Genomic DNA, 26,234 nt, shown 5'->3' on the forward strand with positions numbered 1-26,234 from the left:
TGATCACCTTTGATTCTTCCATTGTAAGAACCTCGTGTGATGCGTCTGGCGTTGATGAACAACACGGGCTGTGGCTCAATCTGAAGTTCCACCGTGTGATCTGTCACCAGCTGCTGGGACAGGAGCAGCTTGGAGCGCCCGTCTGTGATGCAAGACGGTTTTTCCATCCAATTCCTGCTTCTTCGGAGAAGATGCTTCAACCCTGCAAGGTGATTCGCCCAATGGCTCCAACGAAAACCTGTAACTCACCACGTGGCAAGACATACAGGTGCAAACCCGAGACCTAACACTCCAGGGTGAAAAGGTCAGCACACTAACCCCCTTGTGTACGAGATACCTCTATGGCTACTATGTTCATCTAGAAGATCACTTTTTAAATAAGTAAAATCTAGTAGAATTGTTTTGCAGACCAAGTCTCAACTTAAGTATTGTAGCAAGTAGACATGATTATAAAAACTCTAAAACTAGAATTACACTTGAGGAATACACACTCAATTACAGCTGAAAACATTCTGCTGATCATCTTTTGAAGAGAAGACATGCCAACAACAACATGTTGGTAGCAACATTTTCCTGAGATGTATAAAGCAATGAAACACCAATAGAAGCCGACCAGCTATGCAAGTGTTTCCACACAATACCAAAAAGTGTATACAGAGAGACCTCCTAACATGGGTCGATGATGCAATATTCATGTCCAATCTTGCCAGGTGAGAGCTATATTGTGAAATGATGTAGTTCAGTTAGAATTAAACAAATGTAAAGAACATTCACACACCAAGGGTTAGAATTCTCTTATTGTTTAAACGCTCATGTTCCAATAAATTGAAATATATACACAACGTTTTGATTCTGCGCTTACAGATAGACACAATAGTTAAAAACAAAGCTTAAATCAGTTTAAAAATGACCTGTAACAATTTGGTTTAGACAGACATATTTACATGAGCATACTATGCTAAAATGCTTAATAATACATGATGCAGAATGGATGTTTTAAAGTGAATTCTTGAATAAACTGAAGAACGAAAAATTAATACAATCCTTCTGTTACTTATTCATACATACTGGTGGATGGATTTGAAAATGATTTAAAAACAGAATCAGGAGTGCAATTGATGTTTTCCTGCCAATCTCCTTGCTCTCTGTGGATGCTAAACGTCCTCTTGCACTACACCTGAAGTGGCTATTATTCACCCTTGAGCAGCGAACTGGGAACATTGCCAGAGAATCCAATGAACATCACCTCCTGCTCACCGACCGGGCAATCGAAGTTGGGGTACCAAAGTAATTTGTACTCCCCCTCCCCCACCCCCAATCCAAAAATCCCGAAGTTTAAGCGTAAACTTGCCCTAACTACCACCCCGACAGCAATACATGTTGGAATGTGATGCAACCTGGAACCCACCTGATGCAACTCTCTGGCTCAATCATCCAGCCATTAGTCGAACCATAAATCCAATCATTTAAATTTAACAAGAGAGAGAGAGGGGAAACTTTATTCCAAAAGGAATGAAAACATTCTACTCAGGTTTACATTTGAGTGCAACAAAAAAAAAAGGTTGCAGGGAAAGAGTTGGAAAGAGGTTGTTCTCACCTTCAGTGCAGTACCGCCCCAAATACCCTGTGTTGGAGCAGTCACAGGTAACTTCCCCTTCTACCAACGAGCAAACTCCACCGTTTTCACAAGGATTTTCCGTGCAAATGCCCTCCTTGTCGAGCCTCACCGACTGACTCCCGAGCAGCACCGGCGCAGAGTTCCCGTACTTTAAGTCTTCGATAAATCCCTTGAAAGGAGGCTCGCTTTGCACCATGACCGAAGTTAAGGCAGACTGGCGGATATCCTGCGGGACCCCTCCTAGGAACAAATCGCTGACAATCTTCATGTACTGCCGCTGGGGCTTCACCTCGACGGACTGCGTGTCCCCGTCCAGCACCAGGACAGTTCGCAGGTTGCTCCGGCCGATCATGAGAAAGTGCCACTTGCCATCGTCCACCTGCCTGTCCATGCCGACGGCGGCCTCGTAGCAATCGATGCTGAACTTCAGCTGGACTTTCCCATCCACCACCATCAGCTGCAGGAAATCACAGTACCCCCCGTCGTCCAAGTACAGCAGCAGGGCTCTGGAGAGCTGTGTTTTGAACTGGAAACTTAGATCGCTCCTGGTGCTTGCGTCCCAACGGGAGTAGCGGCTCCACAAGCCAGGAGCACCTGTAAACTCCATACCCAGGCAGAGCCCTGCTAAAGAGCCCAGGACCAGGGCAAAGCAGAAGGAATCCATGTTTAGCATCGCTTTGGACACACACACACACCAGACACACACAACTGGGGAAGGGAAAGATATCAACCGCTCAGGGAAAAGTGCAGTTCGAGGATTAAATCCACAATGACAGAAATGCTCATTGGAGAGGCAAGTTGGAGCATCAAACTGGTGCCACGAGTCAAGTCAAATCAAAGCAGCGCATCAAACCACGGTTTACAACCCAGGATGGCCTCTGATTTCCCCCAGCTTTATAAATGCAGTCTAGTCGGTCGGCATCAAGCTCGCTCGTTAAGTTAGAAAGCAGCTATCGTTGAGAGAGAGAGAGAGAGAGATGAGAAATTGTGAATGTGCTTTTAAGCTTTCAGTCCAGCAAAACTTGGATTTCAGTCAAAGCTGTAAGCTCTCGAGTATAATTCTGCCATCTACAGTGAAGAGGCAAGATTATGCCTGTGATTTTTTATTTTTTTTGTCAGGAGGACACAGATCAATCCTTGTGTCACTCTGTGCAAGCCATCACCATAACACACAGATGCCACATGACGCTATAGTCGCTCCTGCCGCGAAGATACCACAACACTGAGCTGACAACCTGTAAACAAAATAAAAATTGTCATTAAAAAAACCACGAAAATACTGTTTTTTTTTCTCTTTCCCCCCCCCCCACATTAATCTCTTTACCTCAGACAATGCACATCAATGTTTTAAAGACGCCAAGCTTAGTAAACAGAAAATTTATCTGGGATTAGCAGCTTTATTGTGCCATGAACTCATTAGGAACAATGCAAATTGTACAAATACGCAATTCTAAGAGAACCCTCTGTGGACACCAAAAAAATATATACAATTCACTAATGCTGCTGCAGTATGGCGCATTCTGGTCTGAAACATTCATTCATGGAGCGTTCAGCACCCAGCTCGTGAAACTTACGGGATGGAAATATTTGTCTCCTCAAAATGTTAAAAGAATCTCAGCCACTGGTCTCTGAAGTAACCCAAAAAGTGCAAGTTTGATCAAATCCTTTCTAAACCTGACTCTGATACTAATTGGAGTATAACTCCGTTGTCCTATCAGCAGCAAAATGCAACATACAGGAGGATGCTATTTGGTCCATCATTGCCTGTGACCACTCTGAAAGAGCCACTGATCAGAACCACTTGCTTCATCCTTCCCCATAGCCCCACAAGAGTTTCTTTTTCAAGTATTTGTTTTATTATTTCATGGGGTGTGGGCATCGCTGGCAAGGCCAGCATTTTTTTGCCCATCCCTAATTGCCTTCAAGAGGGTAGTGGTGAGCCACCTCTTGGGCCGTTGCAGTCCATGTGGTTTAGGTGCACGCACACTACTGTGGGGAAGCAAGTTCCAAGAATTTAACCCAGTGACAGGGAACGAACGGTGATATAGTTCCAAGTCAGGACGGTAAGTGCCTTGGAGGGGAACTTGCAAGTGGTGCAGCACCCATGCATCTGCTGCCCTTGACCTTCGAGGTGGCAGAGGTCACGGGTTTGGAAGGTGCTGTTGAAGGAGTCTTGGTGAGTTGCTGCAGTGCATCTTGTAGATGGCACACACTGCTGCTACTGTGCAGGGTAGTGGAGGGAGTGAATGTTGAAGATGGTGGATGGGGTGCCAATCAAGTGGGTTGCTTTCTCCTGGATGGTGTCAAGCTTCCTGAGTGTTGTTGGAGCTTCACTCCTCCAGGCAAGGGGAGAGTATTCCATCACACTTCTGAATTGTGTCTTGTAGATGGAAGGTGGACAGGCTTTGAGTCAGGAGGCGAGTTACTGCAGAATTCCCAGCCTCTGACCTGCTTGAAAGTTACCATTTAAATAGCTTCCACCATTTTAGTCAATGCATTCCAGTTCATCATAACGCACTGCATTTCTAAAAACAAAATCTCATCTCACCCTCTGGTTCATTCGCCAGTTATTTTATATTGGTGTCCTTTGATTACCAATTCTATCTAGTGAAAACAGTTCCTCTTTATGGCTTCTATCAAGGATGCATATCACAACATGAGTGTTAAGGGATTTCAGCATGACATCACTACAAAGGAAGTGTCACATGATCCAGTTTTAGTTTCAATTTTGCTTAAAGCAGAGCACACACAAGACAGCTCTGCAGACGATGTCTTCAAACTTTCTATCCATATATAACTGTTCCTATGTGCCTAGTCTAAATAACTAAACACACAACATGTTTGCCCAATGCCTTATGAATGATTGGTGCCTTTTATCATTATAAAAATGACACTTTATGATTTTGAACACCTCTATTAAATCTTCCCTTAACTTGTCCTGTTTCAGGGAGAACAATCCCAGGTCCCCTCCATATATAGCTGAAGTCCCTCATCCCTGGTACCTTTCTGGTAAAACTCCTTTGCACCCTCTCAAAAGATGGGTTGAGATTACATTGCTGTGAAATGACCTGGGATGTTATCAAACAAAAATTGACAATGAGCCAAAGGATATGTTAGGGTAAATGCTTGGTTAAAGAGATAGATTTTAAAGGAGTGTCTTAAACGAGGAAGAGTACTAAGTGATTTTTTTTTTTGTTAATCCATTCATGGGAATTGATAGCAAGATCAGCATTTATCAGCTGTTCTCAATTGTCTGTAAGAAGGTGGTGGTGAGCCATCTTCTTCAGCCACTGCAGTCTATGTGGTGTACAAAATTTCCAGAATTTTGACTCAGCAACAAGGAAGAAACCAGCCTTTCCAAGTCAGGATGGTGCGTGACTTTGTGGAGAACATGCAGATGGCAGTGTTCCCATGCGGCTGCTGCCCTTGCCTTTCTAGGCAGAAGAGATGTTGCATGTCTGGGAGACGTTATTGAAGAAGCCTTGGAGTTGACTGGAATCTGACTCTGGAACTATTTGATTGTTATTTGGCCTAATGGCAGAACAACTGCATCCCATTTAAAAATACCTGGGCCTGAATTTTTCCTGAGTCAGAGGGGGTTTGGTGGGAGCAGTTGTGAAGCCGGCCGCCGCCCACGATCGGCTCCGCGCCGCTATTTTATACAGGCGGGCCTTAACGTAATACGCAAGCAGTAGCGCTCAGAGCAACCTGTGCGGGCCGTGGGGGAGGAGAGAGAGTCAGGGCCAGCACTCTTTCGTGCGAAAGAGTGCCTCAATCTCTTGGACGCACGGAGCTGCCTCAGGGAGATTGAAGCGGTTTTTTAAAAAAACTTTTTGCAGACATTAAACATTTAATGGGACACGTTTTTATTTTTCATATAAACTTTTTATTTAAGTAGTCAAAGCTTTAGGAAACCTCATCCCGCTCGTGGATGAGGTTTCCTAAATAAAAAAACGTGAAGGCCGCTTGGCCTTTTTGCCTGCCCGCCAACCGTAAGGTTGGATGGGGCAGCATTAACATGACGTTGATTACTTCGTCGATGGTCTCGATAGGCCTGTCAATTATCAGCAGATGCGCAGCCAACTCCAGCGCGCGCCCGCCGAACAAAACATCGCGAGACAGCGTGATGACGTCGGGACGCACGCCTGATGTCATCGCGCGTCGGGCCTGCCCCCGCACGCAGACTGGAAAATCCTGACCCTGCATTTGGAAAGCTTCCTTAGAGCGCATGATATATATTGATGACTTGGAGTTGAACATACAGGGCAAATTTAAGTTTGCAGATGATACAACATTTGTAAATGTAGTAAAGAGTGAGGAAGATAGTAACAGATATCAGATGGATATAAAAACAGAAAATCCTGGAAATACAGGTCATTTCACAGCTGCACTAGAGACTGAAGTGATGTGTATAACCAGTTCAATGCTTTTTCTTTTATTAGACAAAATTAAACAAGAGTTTCTGATCTTTATAAGCTTAGAGTATGATTATTAACATCATCTGGGAACCAAAAGACAAGAACACAACACCTTTTGACCTACTGCGTACTTATATGATCCGCCTTTTTTTTTATTTTTCAGATCTTCTGCACTTTTTTTCTTTCATTTCTTTCACACCTCTCCTCCTCATCCTATTTTACAGTAAATTCTGTGCAACAATAACCTTGCATTCCAAACCAGGGAATGAATAGACATGCTTCATAATATATGACTATATAAGACAATCACACTCGTACCCCTCTAGAGAATATTAAGTACATAATCTACATTCACTCAGCTCCAGAGAGTGACTATACCATCAATACTTTTTTGTAAAAGGACAATTGTACAAAACATGAATTCCAGCTGCAGTATTACATTCTGGCTTCAATTTAAAAATAAAAACATTTAAAGTTAACAATAGCCTTATTACATATTCTAGATTTCTCAGTTCCATTGGACATTTGCTTTAGAAATGACTTGCATCTTGTTTTAGAGGAAGAGGCAATCATCAATTATTAAAACTATCCATTCATCTCAAGCCACACAAAGCGTTATTGGCTGTATTTCAGGTTTGAGAGAACCGATGATTTTTCTTTTAGATGGAAATCCGTAGCTCAGAATCTGGCCATTCAGTTCAACAAGTCCATTTTGTGCTGCTCCACAAAAGTCTCTTCCCAGGCTACTACATCTAACCCTAACAACATAGCCAATAATTCCTTTCCTTCTCCTGTTTATCTAGCTGCCCCTGAAATGCATCAGTACAACTAATCACCACCATAAAAACACCCAATAAATTAAAATATAACAAAGTGAAATCTATAGCTTTGGGTGCCATCGCCACTTCCACAAATCAAGTGGAGAGGTGGCGGTGTTGCGGTAATGTCACTGGCCGAGTAATCCAGGCTAATGACCAAGGGACACCGTTCAAATCCCACCATAGCAGTTGGTGGAATTTCAATTAATAAAATATGGAATGTAAAACTGTAATGGTGACTATGACAAATACCATTGACTGCTGCCAAAACCCATCTACTTCACTTGAGTCCTTTAAGGAGGAAATCTGCCTGCCTTACCTGGTCTGGCCTACATGTGACTCCAGACCAGCAGAAATGTGAATGACTCTTAGCGGCCCTCTGAATTGGCACCCACATCTCATGAAAGAGGAAAAGTGGCTAATCTTTAGCTTGATTAAAGAAGTCTCCTTAATTTTGACAGCTTCATTTATGGGGAACAGCTATGGAGAAAATTTACATAACATCATGAAGAGATAAATAAAGCGCGTTAAAAAAAAACACTCTTTTCTACAGCATAAAGCTGTCGAGACTCCCTGATCTGGGCTGCTCATGCTGCACGTCACTGAGCCTTGGGTAAAAAACTATCAAAACAAAACGTATATCAAGAACTCACAAAAACTCAAGATCCCAAAATACTTCAGGGATAAGATTTGGTATATATATATATGTAATGTGTTTGCCAAACACAAGTTATTTTGACTTCTCAAATTCTTAACAGCTATTAGACTAACAACAGCACAATTTGCAATGCATTCTCAGGTAAGGGAGAGAGGAAATCACAGGCTAGCAGGTTTACAAGCAGAAATCCAGCCTAAAGGTAAAATATTGGGGGTGGTTTTAACCTAACCTACTGGGCAGTAAATTCATGGGGCGGGATTTTATGGTCCTGCCGAAGTCAATGGACATCTGAATGGCTCGCCTTATTCTACAGTCTCGCAACCCCACCCCCGCCTTCCACCACAACGGGGCCATAAAATTTGGTCCATGGGACTGGGTGCGATGCTGGTTTTGCAGCCCACATTCTCCACTGGCTTCAAAAGAGAATGATATCAGCCAAGGTATAAAACCAGCATTTCAACCTGAAAGCTGGCTGCATCAGGTAACACGTGGACCAGTTAGTTTAAATTGCCCCCAGGTTGGACCATAAAGAGAGCAGGGAGTTCTTCCAATGACCTGGCCAACATTCCTCCAACACCATCATGATTAGATCAACTTCCCGTCCCTCTCAGAGCTGTTTGTGGTACCTTGCTGACCGGAAGTTCAGTGCTCAGTCTTGCCTGGAGGTCCGAATGCAGGATGTGAAGGGCTGCAGTGAGATGAGCTCTTCCAAGGATGGAAGAGGACCACCTCGCCAAACAAGTGGCTGAGGTAGTCAGCAGCAGGAACGCGTCGATGCTTGGGCCACGTGGCCCACTGGGAAGGTGGTCATGTTCTAGGAGGCTGCAGGTGTCAGCAGCAGCCTGCCTTGACAATCGGGAGCTCCTGAGGCATTGGTGCTCGGACATGTCAAGAGGTTTGCTGCTTGTAGATCATGCATTGGGGGTTTCGCCTCCCTCCAGTTGGACCTGTGTCTATCCCCTCGGCTTTGTGGAGGGCAATGAGGCCGAGAAGGCAGCTAGTCTGTGCTGCTGCTGCAGTAGTTCCTGCTTTTGACCCCAGAAGAGATCGAGGGTCACACTGCATACGCTGCTTCAATGCCCTGAAGGCTGGCAGCAGGGAAGTGCAACTGAAGGTGAGTACTAGACAGATGAAGTACCTTCCAAGAAGTTGGCAATCACCTGTCAAGCAGTGAATGCACTCCTCTCAGCCTCTCACCTGGCCGTGGCTGGAACTCTTCAATGTAACTGAGCAAAGCCTGCCAGCTTGTCAGTTTCATTGAAGACCATCTTCCTGCTGTCCACTCACCTCAGTGACCCTAGGGTAGCCGACAGGTCAGGACACAGGTTCCCTGGCTGAGAAATGCAAAATTCAGAGTTGAAACAGCTCAGAATTGGCTCCTCAACCACCTCAATCACTTCTTAATTACTTACCCAACAGATCCAAAGTGGTTCCCTGCTCTCCTTCAATCCCATCCTGGGGAAAGCCAGATCACATCAAGATCAATTTCTGGGACTTTTCCACCCTCACGCTCCCAAACTCACCTCCACCGGGTTGGGAAAATTCTGCCCATTTCCTGTGAACTACTTTGAAACACGAAATTGCAATGTTGGGTTTCGGAAGTTTTTGCATCCAATTAAGCAAATGTGCATAAAAATGCCAGGGTGCTTTATTAGAAAATGTAGCTCTCTCTGGTGATGGATTTGAATTGCAAAATGTTTTCCTGGCAGTAAGAGACTCTTCTCAAAAGCCTCACAATCAATTACTTTGAAATGGAGTGCTATCGTTATGCAGCTAAACAAGGTAGGCAACATCCCACAAACTTAACGCAGTTGAACAATCTGGTTGGCTGTGGACAGAGCATTAGTTCAGAACACCAGGAAAAACTCCCCACTCTTTCTCGAATAGTATCTTAAAGATCTTTAACATCCATCTAAGAGCGTGGGAATAAGTTTCATGTCTCATCTGAAGGGTGGTGCTTCCAATAATGACAAATTGCTTAGCACTGCACTAACGTGTTAGCCAAGATTACATGTTATGCAAGCACGGTGTAAACCCCAACCTGTCTTGGGACTCCAAGCAATATTAATCAAGTCAGGATACCACTGGTTCTGCAATTTGTCTCACTGCTGTTTTTAAAAAAAAAATCCTCAATTACGCTGCAGTGTCGTTTCTACAGCAACCAATTCCAATTTCGAACAATTGCATATGTATATGTTTTTCACACAGCTATTTAGCTGGGAGCCATAATATTCCAGACAAAATTTCTTGAAAATCTGTGTGCGTTTACAACTGCAAAAACTGCCTCACTGGCATACATAAGATCAGAAAGAACATATCAAGCAACCACAACCAACATTAGCAAGTTCATTACTGATGGCAGAGTCTGCAGCTAACATTGCTCATTTGTTGATATACACCACTTTATGCAGTGCAAGTGCCATTTCAGCAAACAGACAATGCAAACATGTTTTTTTTTAAATGGGCAGTCATGAGAAGTACTTAAAGAACATAATAAATTCTGAGCAACTCGTGATATTTTTGTCTTTTACTTTTTTTAATAAATGTTTAAATAGCCAACTGCTAGCCTTTTAGAGGTGGGTGGGAGGTAGTAGGAAGGGAGCTTGTTTATTACAGAAGTCACTGAGCCAGAGTGAGGGAACTGAATTGTACATACATAATTCAAACGACACAATTATTGAAGCAGTCTAAGTTAATTACTGCATCTACTGATCTATTACTGTTTCTAATTCAGCTGGCTCACACTACCAGATTTAGTAAACGACTCCAAGTTCATCTCTGTTTTCTCCCTCTCCTCCGCAGCTGTGCCATCAGCCCTCGTTATTAAAGCAAAGTTATAGGGCAGCACAGGGGCCACTAGACCAACAGAGGTGACATGGAAGTAAATGGATGCAACTCCTAACGCCCACCCTGCTGGAGGCTTCACCTCAATGTATCTCTTGGGAGGGGTGGGGGCATTGGTCAGAGATAAATGTACCGAAGCTAAGTCCTGCGCGTGTTCTCCTGGTCAGGTCAGCCATCGTTTCCAGTTACTGTAGCTTTGGCACCCATAAAAACGAGAGAAATTTAAGCCCACTCAAAAAAAAATACATCGAAACAGGTGAAATTTAAAATACTCAACATTTTACACCACTAAAAATGGTGAATGATGTGATCAAATTAGCACAATCTGCAATCCGTAAGCAACTTGTATTTATATAGCACCTTTAATGCAGTAAAACATCCCAAAAGTACTTCACAGGGAGCATCAAATATAATTTAAGAGCAAGAGTGGAACATAGAGCCTGTCCAACCTGCTCCACCATTTAATACAATCATGGCTGATCTTCCTCCTCAATTACATTTTCCCACTCGCTCCCCATAGCCCTTAATTCTCAGAGATCAAAAACCTATCGATCTCAGTCTTGTCTGTATTCAATGATGGAGAGTCCACAACCCTCTGGGGATAGACAATTCCAAAGATTCACCACACTCTGAATGAAGAAACTTCTCCTCATCTCAGTCCTAAATTATTAACTCCTTGTCCTGAGGCTGTCCCCAGTGTTCTAGATTCACCAGCCAGGGGAAACACCTCTCAATGGCTACCCTGCCATCTCTTCGGAACCTTGTATGTCTCAATGAGATAATCTTTCACTGTTTAAACTCCAGGGAGTTTCAGCCCACTTTACTCAGCCTCTCATCACAGGGCAATCCCAAGAACCAATGCAGTGAATCTTTTACTTGTCTCCAAGGTAAGTATATCCTTCGCTAGATATAGAGACAAAAAGTACCCAGGTGTGGTCTCGTAAAAGCCCCACACAGCTGTAGCAAGATCTCCTCATTCTTATACTTCAAACCCCTTGCAATAAAGGCCAACTTGCCATTTGCCTTCCAAATAACTTGCTATACCCGCATGCTAACATTGTGTTCCTTGTACCAGTAAACCCAAGTCTGTTTGAAAAAGTGAACAGCCACACACACTTCCCCACATCAAACTCTATCTGCCACCATGTTACCCACCCACTAATTTTATTTTTTTTTTGCACCTGTGTCCCAGTTTACATTCCCACCTGGGTCTCTTCATCCAAGACTTTAATATGAACAAAAAACTACTGCGGATGCTGGAAATCCAAAACAAAAACAGAATTACCTGGAAAAACTCAGCAGGTCTGGCAGCATCGGTGGAGAAGAAAAGAGTCGACGTTTCGAGTCCACATGACCCTTCAACAGAACTCAAACTCAGAACTTCTGTTGAAGGGTCATGTGGACTCGAAACGTCGACTCAAGGCTTTAATGTGGATTGTAAATAGCTGAGGCCCAAGCAGAGATCCTTGTGGCATCTGCTAGTTACAACCTGTCAACTTGAAAATGGCCCGTTTATCCCTTCTTGTCAACCAAACCTCCATCCATACGAACATATTACCCCCAACTTCATGAGCCCTTGTCGTCTTGCCTATTAACCTTTTGTGTGGCACTTTATGGAATGCCTATTGGAAATCCAAGTATATTACATATACTGGTTCCCCTTTATCTACCCTATTAGTCACATCCTCAAAAAAACTAATAAATTTGTCAAAGACAATTTCCTTTTCATAAAACCATGTTGTCTTGGTATGATCACACTGATTTTACTAAGTGCATTGTTTAAAACTTATCTAATAATAGAATTTTCCCAACGAGTGACGTCAGGATAACTGGCCTGTAGTTCGCGGTTTTTATAGCCCTCCTTTCTTGAATAGCAGGTTACATGTGCTAACCAGTACCCGCACTCTGTGCAACTACCTCTTTTAGAACCTTGGATGCAGGCCCACTCACTCCCGGGAGAGTTTGTTGGCTTTTAGTCCCTTAAGTTTTATTTTTTTTTTTACAGTGCTTTTTCTCTGCTGATATTAATTACATTGAGCTACTCACTTATTAGCCCTTTGGTTAACTTCATTTCTGGTATGTAATTTGTGTCTTCTGCTACGAAAACAAACAAAATACTTGTTCCGCATCTCTTCCATTTCCTCCTTCCCCATGATAAATTTATTTTCTCTTCGCCTCTGAAAGGGACCAACATTTACTTCATCTACTCTCCCTTTTACACGGAAAGGAGAGAAATAGCTGGAGAAACTCAGCTAGTCCGGCAGCACTTGTGGAGAGACAGTGTTAATGTTTCGACTCCAATGTGACAATGGTGAGGTGACAAGAATTGGGGGAGCGCAAGAAGCCAAAATTGGAGAGATGCAGCGATATTGCAGCAACATTCTAAGTAAAACTACTTGTGGGAGTTTAAAGCCTGTACTTGAAGCCTCACGTGAAGTGGATTCCATTTTACGTTCCCACTGGCAGGAAAGCAAGTTGCACCGTTTGCTAAATGTGGTTGCAATAATAATTTGACTGCATTTTCAGTTTTAGACAATAAGTGAGACAAGTCTGGGACAGCCTCTTTGAAACCAGAAAATGGAATTCCTTAGCCTCACAAGTGTAGGATTCATCATTCCCCTCTCCAATAAAATGATAAATCGGAATGAAGGGACGATGCACTAGATAGAGCAGATTAAAAACAACTAGCATGTAATCACACTTGCATGTTCTAGGAGTCCAGCAGTAGCCAAGGCAGACCACAGTATGAGAAACCAAAACATCTCTCAACCTTACAGCAAGTCATTATGCAAATGGTGAATACATTTAAAGCGATGAAATATAGTGGGGCTCATACCAATGGGGTAAAAAAAATCACCTACCACAACTGTTCTGTCACAAGCTCTTGGGGAGAGTTAGGATTTCAAAAGTAAAGCGCAAATGGAAATGTAATATGTATCCAGATCTGCAGGTTATGCTATCCCAAACATGAATAGCCATTTACCTGATCTAGTAAACAGTAATACAATGCAAATGAATTATGTGAAATATAATGCAAGCCTTTTACCACCTGCTTGGCATTGTTAAATTAATGCACACTGCTATTAAGTTTTACATTTTGGTAATGGATAGCCCATCTAATATACAGCTACTTAAGTTACATGGATCCAGATTATTAAGGCTCCAGCTGGTTTCTGTTATTGTCTCAATACTGTTGTGTTGTGAAGGAGCACGAGCATAAACTACACAATGAAACAAAAAAAAAAGAGACTTTGGGAGCCATACATAGACTCAGTTAATGAGTCTTTATCTGACTGAATAATACAGAATATAATAATAGGGCTTTACATCAGTGGTAGCAATTAAAGTTGCACCTTCGCCAAGTCCAAGAGCAGACAGTTAAAACCACTGGGAGGGGGAAATTGATATCAGTGACAGTTCTCTTATGTAACCCATTGTTTGAGACCTCCTGTGTGTCAGGCCAAGCACTGCCAATGTAGTAGCTAATGTCATTAAAAGGCGTTTGGGCAAGTTTGTTACAGCATGACTGAGACATGGTGGCATGTGTGTTCAATGGACCTGTACCACTGTCAGTGATATCAATGCCCTTTATGCCAGATAAAGTAAAAAGCGCATGTGCTTATAAAAGAGCAAACAAAAACTTACATTTAATTAGCACAACCTCACGGCATTACAGCCAATGAAACTTCTTTAATGTACTGTCTTTGTAATGTAGGAAACTGCAGCGGCCAATTTGAATGCAGCAAGCTCCTACAAACAGTAATGATCAGATAATCTGTTTGAAGTGTTAGTTGAGGGACAAATATTGGCCAGGGAACTGAAGAGAACTCGCCTTCTTCAGCTTCAGGAAAGAAAAGGCTACATTAACTTCCCTCTTTTGTTCAGAGGATCACTTTACAAAGCTAACTAATGCAAAACCTCCTATTTAATTAAATAATTCATAGTAACAATTCAGAATAGTTCAGAAGGTGGCCAGTCAGCCTATCACACTTGTGCTTAACCATCAACTGGAGAGCTGAGACTCAGAGTCCACTTCTGACTTCTCGATTCTTTGTGGTCTACCTAAAAGTTTATTAAACTAATATTTTTATCATAAAAATATTTTGCAACTTTTCCTCTGGTATCCTAACCGGGAAATCTAAACAAACAATCAGTTGGAAGCTATTTGCTTCTTGTCTTGGTTTTATTCACAGATTAGGGCAATTAGTTAATCCTCACAAAAACATACTAAAATGGACTTATTGCTCTTCAGAAAATTAAACATGACATAGAATTTGCAGTACAGAAAAAGGCCAATTGGTCCAACTGGTCTCTGCCAATGTTTATGCTCCACATGGAGCCTCCTCCTGCTGTAATTCAGGAGCTACATAGCTCCTTCATGTACTTATCTAGCTTTACGTTAAATGCATCCAAGCTATCCACCCTAATTACTCTATATAGTAGCGAGTTCAACAATCCAACCACTCTGAGTAAAGAAGTTTCTCCTGAATTCCCCATTGGATTTATTAGTGACTATTTTATATTTATGACATTCCCCCACAAGTGGAAACATCATCTCCACTTTAATATGCGTTGAAGCTTCACCTCTGGATTTAGACTATTATCATGACAATACTGCTTCAATGCATCTTTGGTGATCGGAATAACTTCTAATTCTCCAAGGCTGCACACATTTTATTGTACATTAGTACTAGTACGTGCTCTGGCATTTAATATTTAATCCAAGGCTACTTAAACTGTCCGCAATACAGTAATAGAGTGAAAGACTACAATTGTAATTTAAGAATAGTCTGAAACAAATATTATGGATCGGTGCTGGTAATAAATATGTCTTCAGCGATTACACACTTGAACACAGCGATCAGCATTCGACCGCTGATTGGAGTTCTTAATGAATTTCTGTTCAGAATGGTTTGTGTCTGTAATGTGACACCAACTAAAACATTGAATCAGGGAATGGCATCACGTGCAGCAATAGTGCAATTACTCAAACAGGTATATGGACGTTTTGAGAGCCGCTTCCCTTTCCTGCTCATCACATTCAGCCGCAATTATAAACATTTGCGACAAAAAGCAAGAATAAAAAGATAATTATATATTGCCCATAATCACACTACTGAGCCAAAAGAAAAGATGTACACACAAGTGCTAAAAATCTAATCTACATACAAATGCTAGTCTATAGTACCTTCTGCATTAAGCTCCATAATGCATTATGGGCAAAATACAAAAGGCACTGATCACCATTTTAATGTGCTGCATGATCAGAGATTTTTTGGCAAATTGAGAACACAGTATGACTTTTTTCCTGATCAATTCCATAATTGAGTCTCATGGTCTAACATGGGGCAGGAATTGGTATGCACTGCATTCAGTTTCCAGGTGTAAATTAAGTGCACACCAGTTGAGCAGTGGGTCAGCCTACACCCAATCAACGCTGGCCTCAATGCTAAATTTGTGTGGCCAATTTTTCTTTAGGCACCCTGATTGGCCGTCTAAAATAGGCTCCTTTAATATGTTAATTAGGGACCCAAAGCTGTTAAAAGGACCCCGAGTGAAATTATTTGACCATGAGTGGGGCACACTTGGGATTCTTCAGTGGGCCTGTAGGGCACACGCTAATATATATATTTTTTTCAATAAAATCTCTGTTGAACCAGGAGAAGCAACAGTGGTTCAGCCCTGGCAATCATCTCCCATCCCCTTTACCCCACTGCCAGCTTCACATCAGCCACAGCCCCCAAACTCTATCAACCTCGAAAATTTACCAGTGAGGCAGGAGACCTTAAATTGACTTTCCAAATATCTGAGGCCCAAGAATCAATTTTAGGCAAACCTTGGCCTCTTGTTTTGGGCAGTGCTGAACCTGTAACAGATCCAGAGTAAAATCAAGACCTTTGTTAAATTCAGCAAGTAAAGGTATTGCTCTGTGATTTGTAAAATATTCTTTACATGCTTATATATTGTGATTTGTTAGCTGTATCAGAAATACATATATATAAAAATCTCATGTTGTACAACAGGATGTACTGTTTTATAGGTACAGTAACATTATGCCATGTAAAACATGATTTATTAATCTGCTGTTAAAGTGTAGGTGTATATGTATCCCTTTAAGGCTACAAAACCTAATTGACTTGACTCATCTAATGTACCTATCACTGGGATTAATAACGACTCAAGACTAAATAGCAAAACTCTGGTTTTGTTCATGGAAAGGTCATTTAAGAGCCTGCAGACGTTGTGGCTCCAGTATTTTCCATTCTTGGAGTTTTCCTGTGTTTTTTAAGCATAGTCCAGATTTTTGCATTCGACAAGTGGGATGATATCTATGATTTACAGAAAGTGCATGCACACATTAATTTTTTAAAAACATAATCTAGTGGATAAATAAACACAAAATGGGGTCTAATTCAGGGTAAAGTTAAACAACCATTTTTGCCTTAATGTAAAACAGTTTTCAATGGAACTATAAAAGTCAAATTATACCTCCGACTTCTTGACCCATTATAGGAGTGAAGGTGGGTTTACATATTCTAACAGAAGCAGGTAAAAAAAATCCTTTCCACTTGAATGACCATGTGGAGGCAAGAACACCTCGAAAACAGGAACCTTTGCTGCAAAGGTTGTTTTTTTGACAATCCAGATGTTGCTATATAATGTGCCTATAATATGTAAACACCCCCAAAGGATAGCAATGGTTGACTGCAAAATTTTCACAAAAGTAAAACAGACATTTGTGTATAAATTGTTTAGGGCAAAGAATAGCAAATAGGCAGCCAGTCAACGCAAAAGAAAATTGGGCAGAGTGTAAAATGGGATGCTGATTTACCATCACCCATTTTGTTTTGTCACTAGAGATTAATTTGTACCCCAATATAACTCTAGTTTATCTGTCTGACAGGTGGCTGTGTTATATCTATACCCTTAGATACTCCAGCAATTGATTTTTCAACTTATATTATCATGAAAAAAAAATTGTGCTGTAGAGAAAACAGATCTGTAGAAAAAATACTATAGAAATTGTTATTTGGTGATATTCATCTCCAATGACTTTGGTTTCAAGCCTAGAATTATTCGTAAAGTCACTTTTCTGGCATTTAAATAAGAGCGTTTATTCCACCTTGTCAAGCTATTTCGAAAATATCAGCTCAACTGTAGTCATGCCTTGTGGTCGAGGAAGCAATAATCAGCATTCAATATTTGTGTGAATCTCCCTTGGCCTAGAGGAAATCCATGATTGCACTTGGAAGAAACAAAAAAGCCATCCCTTTAGTTCGTATATTCTGTACCCATGCACATTTGCACAGTTACAGGTGAAAAATTTCTGGCTGCACATCAGGTCTATGATTGTGTTTTCTCTTACTGATAGCCAGTTCTGCAACAATGTCTGTTTGACATTCCATCAGCATGCATCAACATAACAACGTAATTATGTTCTAAACAAACAATTGCCAATGACAGGCTTAAAATATATAGATCAAGTAAACTAAAGATTCAGCAACACAACCCAATTTTTATTGAGTTGGTGTGCACAAAATAAAGAACCTTTGAATATTTATGTCATCTATAAAACCTGTGCCCATTAAAAGAAGGTAAATATCAGAGATAAATAGCCCATTAATTATGAGTAGGGCTAATGATGAACTTGAGTTATCCTCTGAGACTCGATATTAATGCCAAGATACTAAAGACCAATGATGGAATAAGAATATTTTTCCATCCAATTCTTTCCCCTCCTCTCTATACTGTTCCTGAATATGGCTCACAAGCCCTGGTAATCCAGGCCCACTAGACCATTTTCCATTTGTGGGCCAAGACTCTGAATCACTGTAGGCAATAGGACTTCAATGGATTCTTGGCTGTTTCAAGCTAGTTCTCAGCAATCACACAAGATGGCCTGGATGATTCAAGAACAAGCCTCACCTGGATTAACAGCTGCTATGAAAGATTTTTACACTAAAAGTTTCAATACTAAAAAAAAACTAAAATAGGAATAACATCTTAAAAATATAAACTGTTATATTGGCAATAAATATCACACAGTAGTCCCTTAAAATGTTCCATTTTGATATTGTGCACTCCAAGCCAATATAAAAATAACAGTGGGTGAATTATTCATGCAGAGACATTACTTATCAGACTGATGACAAGACTGGGTTTGCTATCCTTGAAGCATGCCTTTAGCTTAAAGATCATGGAAGCAGAAGGAAAATAAAATTGAAAGGGTTAAAAAAAACTGTTAATATGGTTCCTTGGGGCTTATTCATTCTCTGCCCCATGAAAGTACTAAGTGAACCATGTAGGGACTTCCGATGAAGAGTTCTACGCAAACATTTATCCACCTTTCTCTCAGAAACAAGGTAACAGGAGGATACTGGAGCATAGTGAAAAAGTGGCAAAGGAGTGCAGTGGTTGTGTTACCAGACTAGTAATCCAGAAGCCTGGTGGACTAATGATCTGGGGACATCAGCTCAAATCCCAGCAGGGCAGCTGGAGAATTTAAATTCAGTTAATTAAATAAACTTGGTAGCAGTAATAGTGACTGTGAATCTACCAACTTATTAAAACTTAACTAGTTGCCCTTTTGGGGAAAAAATACTGCTGTCCTTATCGTTTAACCGATACGTGACTCCAGAGCTCACAGCAATTTGGTGACTCTTTGCTGTCCTTTGAAACGTTCCAGCAAAGCAATCAATGGCACCCAAACTATGACATATGCAGTGGTTCAAGTAGGTGGCCCACCAACACCTCAATGGCAATTAGGGATGAGCAATAAATGCTGGTCATGCCAGTGATGCTCATTTCACAATTGTTACAGCACCAGAACAAGGCCATTCAGCTCACTGTGTCTGCACTGGCTGAGAATGAGCAATGCACCTAGTGCCACTCCACCACCTTCTCCCCATAACCCTGCACATTCTTCCTTTCCAGACAACCCAATTCCCTCTCGAATACCTCGACTGAACCTGCCTCCCTCAGGTTCCTCCTGAACCTACAGACCCTCAGACAGTGCAATCCAAATATCAATCAATTGCTGCATGACAAAGTTTCTCCACATGTCTCTGATGCCTCTTTTGGAAATTACCTAAAATCTGTGGCCCCTCATTCTCGATTCTCCCACCGGTGGGAACAGTTTCTCCTTATGTACTTCTGCCCGAGCCCCTCATGATTTTGAGCACTTATCAAATCTCCTCTCAACCCTCTCCTCTCCAAACAGGAAAAAGTCCCAACTTCTCCAATCTATCTACGTAACTGAAATTCCTCATCCCTGGAACCAATCTCGCGAATCGTCCGGTGAATTAATTTTTTAAAAAGGATCTGGTGGCTGTATGGAGTCAGCCAATATATCACTGAACGACCTCCTCCTGTTCCTAAATGCTAGACTTGTGCTTTTAAAAAATTTCGCAAGTTTTCGGAATTTCAAAACTTTTTGTCGGGGGTGGGGGGGTGGTTGAAGGGGGAAGACAGTGGCATAGCAGCAATGTCACTGGGCTAGTAATCCAGAGACCCAGGCTAATGCTCTGGGGACATGGGTTCAAATCCCACCTTGGCAGCTGGTGGAATTTAAATTCAATTAATAAAATCCAGAAGTGAAAGTCAGCCTTAGTAATGTTGACCATGACAACTATCATCAATTGTCATAAAAACCCCATCTGGTTCACTAATGCCCTTCAGGGAAGGAAATCTCTGTCCTTAAGATGAAAGCAAAATGCTGCGGATGCTGGAACTCTGAAACAAAAACAGAAAATGCTGGAAAAACTCAGGTCTACCAGCATCTGAGGAGAGAAAGAGAATTGACATTTCAAGTCCGTATGACTCTGCTTCAGAGCTAAAGAGAAGTAAAAATGTGATAAAATCTATGCTGTTTCAGGGCGGTGGAGCGGGTGAAGCTGGATAGAAGGCCAGCGATAAATGGGGGCAAAGGAGAGATTGACAAAGATGTCATGAACAAAATGACAAAGGGGTGTTAATGGTGGTGGTGCTGGCTAGAGGAGGTGCTGATGATGGGCATTGAGGTCAGAAAGCAGAATGTGGTAATAGCAGGACAAGGGTAAGCACTCTGAGAAGAACATGAACTGACAGATGGCCCTAGCAGGGGTGGGGTGGGGGGAGGGGACAGTGGTAGGAAAAAAGATCGAAAATAAAAGGTGGGGATAAAACAATGAATAAAAATTAAAATAAATAAAAATTAAAATAAGTGGATAAAAATAAAAACTAAAAAACAAAAATGAATGTTGAAAAAGGGGGATTTAAAAAAAAGGGGTGAGGATGGAGGAGAGAGTTCATGGTCTGAAGCTGTTGAACTCAATGTTAAGTCCGGAAGGCTGTCAAGTGACTAATCGGAACATGAGGTGCTGTTCCTCCAGTTTGCGTTGAGCTTCACTGGAACATTGTAGCAGGCCAAGGGCGGACATGTGGGCATGAGAGCAGGGTGGAGTGTTGAAATGGCAAGCGACAGGGAGGTCTGGGTCATGCTTGCAAACAGACCAAAGGTGTTCCGCAAAGCGGTCACCTAGTCTGCATCTGGTCTCTCCAATGTAGAGGAGCAGTGAATACAGTAGACTAAATTGAAGGAGGTGCAAGTGAAGTGCTGCTTCACTTGAAAGGAGTATTTGGGCCCTTGGACAGTGAGGAGGGAGGAGGTAAAAGGACAGGGGCTACACCTTTTGCGATTGCATGGGAAGGTGCCGTGGGAGGGGGGGTTAGGTGTTGGGGGTGATGGAGGAGTGGACCAGGCTGTCCCGGAGGGAACGGTCCCGACGGAATGCTGACAGGGGGTGTGAATGGAAGATGCATTTGGTGGTGGCATCATGCTGGAGTTGGCGGAAATGGCGGAGGATGATCCTTTGAACACAGAGGCTGGTGGGGTGAAAGGTGAAGACAAGAGGGGCCCTATCATGGTTCTGGGTGGGAGAGGAAGGTGTTACGGCAGAGGTGCGGGAGTTGGGTCGGACACGGTCGAGGGCCCTGTCAACCACAGCGGGTGGAAAACCTCGGTTAAGGAAGGAAGAAAGACATTATTACTCTGGAAAGAACAACATGAACAAGGGACAGATGGCCCTAGTGGAGCCCCTGCTCCACCCCCTTAAACAATATAAATTTCAACACATTTTTACTTCTCTTTAGCTCTGAAGAAGAGTCATACGGACTCCAGGCACTAACTCTGTCTTTCTCTCCTCAGATGCTGTTAGACCTGCGGAGATTTTCCAGCATTTTCTGTTTTTTGGTTTCAAATCTCCGTCCTCACCGGTCTGGCCTGGCCTACAGGTGACTCCAGAGACCCACAGCAATGTGGCTGACCCTTGACTGCCCTCTGAAGTGACCTCCTGGCAAGCCGCCGAGTTCAAGGGCAACCGGGGATGGGCAACAAACGCTGACCTTGCCAGCGAGGCCCACATCCCCCATGGGAGAACCACAGGAGCAAACTTCAAGGGCACTTGCCTGGCATGAAATGGGAATGTGCCCCTCAGGTGGGTGGACGGACGGACTGCTGCAGCCCCGCTGGCGCGCGCGCGCCTCAGCACCGGTGGGGGGGGGGGGACACGCGCGTCGGGAACGGGCGGCTCCCGCGCGCGGGGGCACGCCCCGCCCGCGCGGGGGCGCGCACTCTCTCTCTTAAATGGAAGAAGAACAAAACAATCCGCGGGCACAACACCTACAGCCTTTCGCTGCTCATCGCCCATCACCACCACCACCACCACCAGCAGCAGCAGCAAAGCAGCTGTATGGTTCCCACTTGGAAAGAATAATGCAGCAAACAAAAAACATGCAAAACACCGCAATTTGCACTTTAAATTAAAAACAAATAAATAAAACACGACTTCTCTTCCATGCATTTTCACCCCCGGTGTTGCATTAAATAGCAAAATGCATGGGCATTTTCTCCACTTTACCATGAAGGTGGTATATTGGGCAGGGGAAATATTCTTACCCCGTTCAGATATGCTCAGTGAATCCATTGCAAACATTTGCATTTATTTCGGCGTTCTTCAATTTAAAGAAGAAGAAATAAAGGAAATCTATTTGGCTTTAAAAAGCTGCCTTGTCTTGTTTCCTCCAGCCCGAATCTATTCCTCGGACACTAACCCCCCTCCCAAGGTAACTTAAAATTGCAATGAATTACCGAAGGATCCGAAATAACGAGTTCGCGCTAATAAACCGATAAGATCATTTATTCCAGGAGGAGGAGAAAGAGAAGCGGTTTTAACTTGGTGGGGGGTCTAATCTCAACTTTTCTTTCCAAATCCAGCTCTCTTTATCTACCTTTGCGTTACTGCAATGGGGGAGAAGAGAGAATGCTGTGATCACGCCAACTCAGCATGGCCAAGGAGTGAAGAGCCATTCTGAAGAAGGGATCCACCCTAATCCCAAAAAAACAAGGCGGAACTCACCTCTCCGGCGCTGACCATTGCGTTTGCAATTTTAGCTGAGGGTCAAGAGGCCCGGCCTTTAAGGCGATGGTACTCCCAACCCAGACCAGCTCACCGTCCCCTCAACACTGAAGAGTTAAAAAACCGCTTGAAGCTTTTTAACCTGCTCTCATGTTCATTAATGGCAACTCCCTGCAGACTGTAATTTTTGTACAGCCTGTGAAATGCATATTAATGAGATCACTGGCTGCCCATCACAAGGTACCTCGCTATTGTAAATAATCATAACTATTTATACATTCAAATGTACTATTTTTCTACCTCGACAGCGCCAGCGTACCGTTAGCTTTCATTTACATAGTGTATTACTTTAAAAAAAAAGTTATGGCTGAATGATTCGACGATTTCCCTCCCCCCTCCCCGGATCGCTTCTATTTCACCAGCTATGGTGTATTTCCCCCTCACCCCACCCCACAATGATAAATGGTGAAGTTTCCAACGTTCAAGGAAAGTCAAAGTGCAATTATCTTTTTAATATAACACGATATGAAAATCGACACTGTGGGCTGGCCAGGAGGATGGGATGATGGATGCGCGGTTGTACACTGACACGACATGGCTGATCAGAAGCCTGCTTCAATCCGTATTTATTTTTTTGGAGGGGAAATAGTTTTCCTCCTTTCCCTCCTCCCAACCCCGATTAATAATCGGCGTTTGCTAAAATATTCTGATTTAAAACGACGAGAGAGAGAGAAAGAGAGAGCGAGAGAGCAGTGCCCAACATTTCCATCTCTCTGGATAGCACACGCCGAAGTACTGACTGAACATGTCCAACATACACAACCATGATTAAAAGGCTAATTTGCTTAATTCACGCATTGTGTATTATCACTGCTTGTTGACTAGTAGGAATGCTCATCCCCATACACCGGTGGAATGTTTAAAAAAACTTAAGTCTTCACGACCCTCAGAGTATATTCACCAAACACACACAATAAACCCAGCCAATATTTTTTTTTTTAAAAATCACCCCAAAGGATCCATTTTAATCCTTCAGACTCCATACACCATTCTCCATCTGAACCAATATCGCTCCTTGAATAAAATAAACTTACCAACTTTCAATAAAGTCTACCTTGCATTGCTGTAATTCGGAAATTTAATAGATTAGCACCATGGGGGTTAGAAGACACCGCGTAACACGATGTGGACCTCAGCAAGAATGAAATCTCAATGTAGTAAGAGTCCATTTAGAGAAGTTAACGACTCTCTGCGCCCAGGAGGAGAGGCATGTCGTCTGGAACTGTCATCTATCTTTCTAAAATCTCTCATTACTTTCCATCCACTGTGCAAGTGATATAAAAGAGTTTCTACCTATGTAATGGGGAAGGGGAGAGGGACTCTGCTTAGATCAGATGGAGCTGTATATATATATTTATATATATATATTTACACACACGGTTTCCCGCTCGCAGGAACCGTGCCAGAACCATTAGCCCACACTGTTCTGTCGCACTTGCTGCCTGTACATGTCCTACAAGAGACTTGCTCCCTCTATATGCTACATCATATACATTTAATTTCATATTGCATAGCGGAAACCATTTCGGAAGCTCCCTCAATCTTCACCAGCAATTATTGCAACGATTTTATTTTAAAATGCATCTCAAGTGCAGGTGTGACTTCTCAAGTCCGAATGAGAGGAGAGGGGAGGGAGGGGAAGGGAAAATAAATAAATACCGTCGACCTGCACGAAAGGAAAAACAAGTGTTGAGGTATCCGAAGAGGAATTTACCGCGTGGAAAAAGGGCGAGGAGAAATGATGCCGTTTTGAGACTTGCACTTTATGTGGACATTGCAGGAATATGGAGAGCAAGTTGAAAGTGTGCACCGCAAGCATTAAAACACAGAGCAAGCAACACATCTTCCCGCCTGCTAACTTGGCTCGACCTCTGTGGTTTATCCACCAGGGCTAAGCCACAACCACAACAACAACTGAGATGTTTCCCACCCCGGCAAGAAAGAGTTAAAGTTAATGCAGTTATTCTCCCCCATCACGTTTTACTATGGCACGCTGTTTTTGGGAAGAATCATCAAAACGTCGGCACGGTTACAGCCAGTTCAGGTCTGCGGGATACACCCGCTGAGGTGGTGTGTGGACTGGATGTAGATGGTCGTGTACCAATGACAAACGAGCGAAACCCGGTGCGAGAGAGAGAGAGGGGGAGACAGGGAATAGTCAGCCTAGCCCTTTTAACATCATTACATCTGGACCGTCTTTCTTCTTAAAAAGTCAGCTTCGGCCAGTACTATTATTTTACCCTGTCTTTATAAATGTATTTGTTTCATTCCTCGGTAGACGGTAAGAAGCTGCGCTGTCTGCATTTTTGAACTTGAAGACAAGATCACCTGCCCGGTCAAAGTCACCGGACTTCACGGCAAATGTGTGCTGGTCCACACCGCCCTTCCTGTGCGGTTCTGAGGTGCAGCTTTAGACCGTGAACCGGGAGGGACTAGAAAATTAAACCGGATGAGATGAACTGTAACAAACACTGCCTCTCCATAACCATATATTTTGGGGTGTTTTATATATATATATATATATCCTCTCCTCGAAACCTGCCTACAATGAACAGACGACAAAAAAGGTCATCGACCTGAAATGTTTACTGTTTCCCTCTCCAGAGACGCTGCCTAACCTGCTGAGCATTTCCAGCATTTCCTGTTTTAAATTTCAAATCTCCACCTATTTGGCTTTTGCTAATTCATATGGGGTTTTTTTTTTGGAGGGGGGGGGATTTAAAAGAAAAACAGAGACAAATGTCACAACTTTTATCACCAGATTGTCCCACATCTCCCAGTCACTCCAATGTCTCCCTTACCCACCCCCCCCAACAAAAAAAGCATTTGATGCCCACTCATCATTAGCCGCTAGTTTGTTCATTAACGCGCAATTATATATATAAAACTAGCCGTTTATTACCATCATTTCCCTCTATCAGAAAACACAGGGAGGTAAGTGTAAAGAGAAGGCATTCCATTGCCTGAATCCCAAGCCGTACCTTGTTTAAGTCTTGTCCCGGACACACACACATACACACACACACAATCCAACACGTTTCGCTCAGTTAAATCCCTCCCGATGGCGAAATCCGTCCTGCTGAGACCCCCCAGTGGGTGAACGCGCGATCGGATGTAACCCGGTGTCCAGTGGTTCCAGGACACGGGCAGTTCAGCTGGAGAGAGGGAGAGAAACGCGACAGCTCGGCCCTCTTCTCCTTTTTGCTGCGGATTCCGCACGTCACGACTCCTCTCTTCCCTCTGGCACTCCGGTTTCTGGCAAAGCACTCGGGATGCACAGCGTGCTAACCCCGCCCTTCACACCCACCGACCGCAGCATTTAAAAAGGAAACAGCATTTGCTTTCTGTTTTGTGTGTGTGTGTGTGTGGAGAGAGAGACACACACTCACTCCAGCCAACCGCATTAAAACGGCAAACAGATGG

The 26,234-nt window shown here is 42.9% G+C and overlaps 1 protein-coding gene across 2 annotated transcripts in view; it reads right to left on the minus strand.

Moving 5' to 3' along the window:
- nrxn3a (neurexin 3a) overlaps window positions 1–2,635 on the minus strand; it is a 1,687,706-nt gene extending 1,685,071 nt beyond the window's left edge. For both annotated transcript variants that reach the window (XM_078562069.1, XM_078562067.1), the window contains exon 1: window positions 1,598–2,635. In XM_078562069.1, coding sequence (XP_078418195.1) covers window positions 1,598–2,291 — 694 coding nt within the window. In that variant the 5' untranslated portion in view covers window positions 2,292–2,635. The remainder of the gene's footprint in view (window positions 1–1,597) is intronic.
- Between the last annotated feature and the right edge of the window lie 23,599 nt (window positions 2,636–26,234).

The sequence above is a fragment of the Cetorhinus maximus genome, chromosome 18 (genome assembly GCF_964194155.1).
Source record: "Cetorhinus maximus chromosome 18, sCetMax3.hap1.1, whole genome shotgun sequence".
Lineage (NCBI taxonomy): Eukaryota > Metazoa > Chordata > Chondrichthyes > Lamniformes > Cetorhinidae > Cetorhinus > Cetorhinus maximus.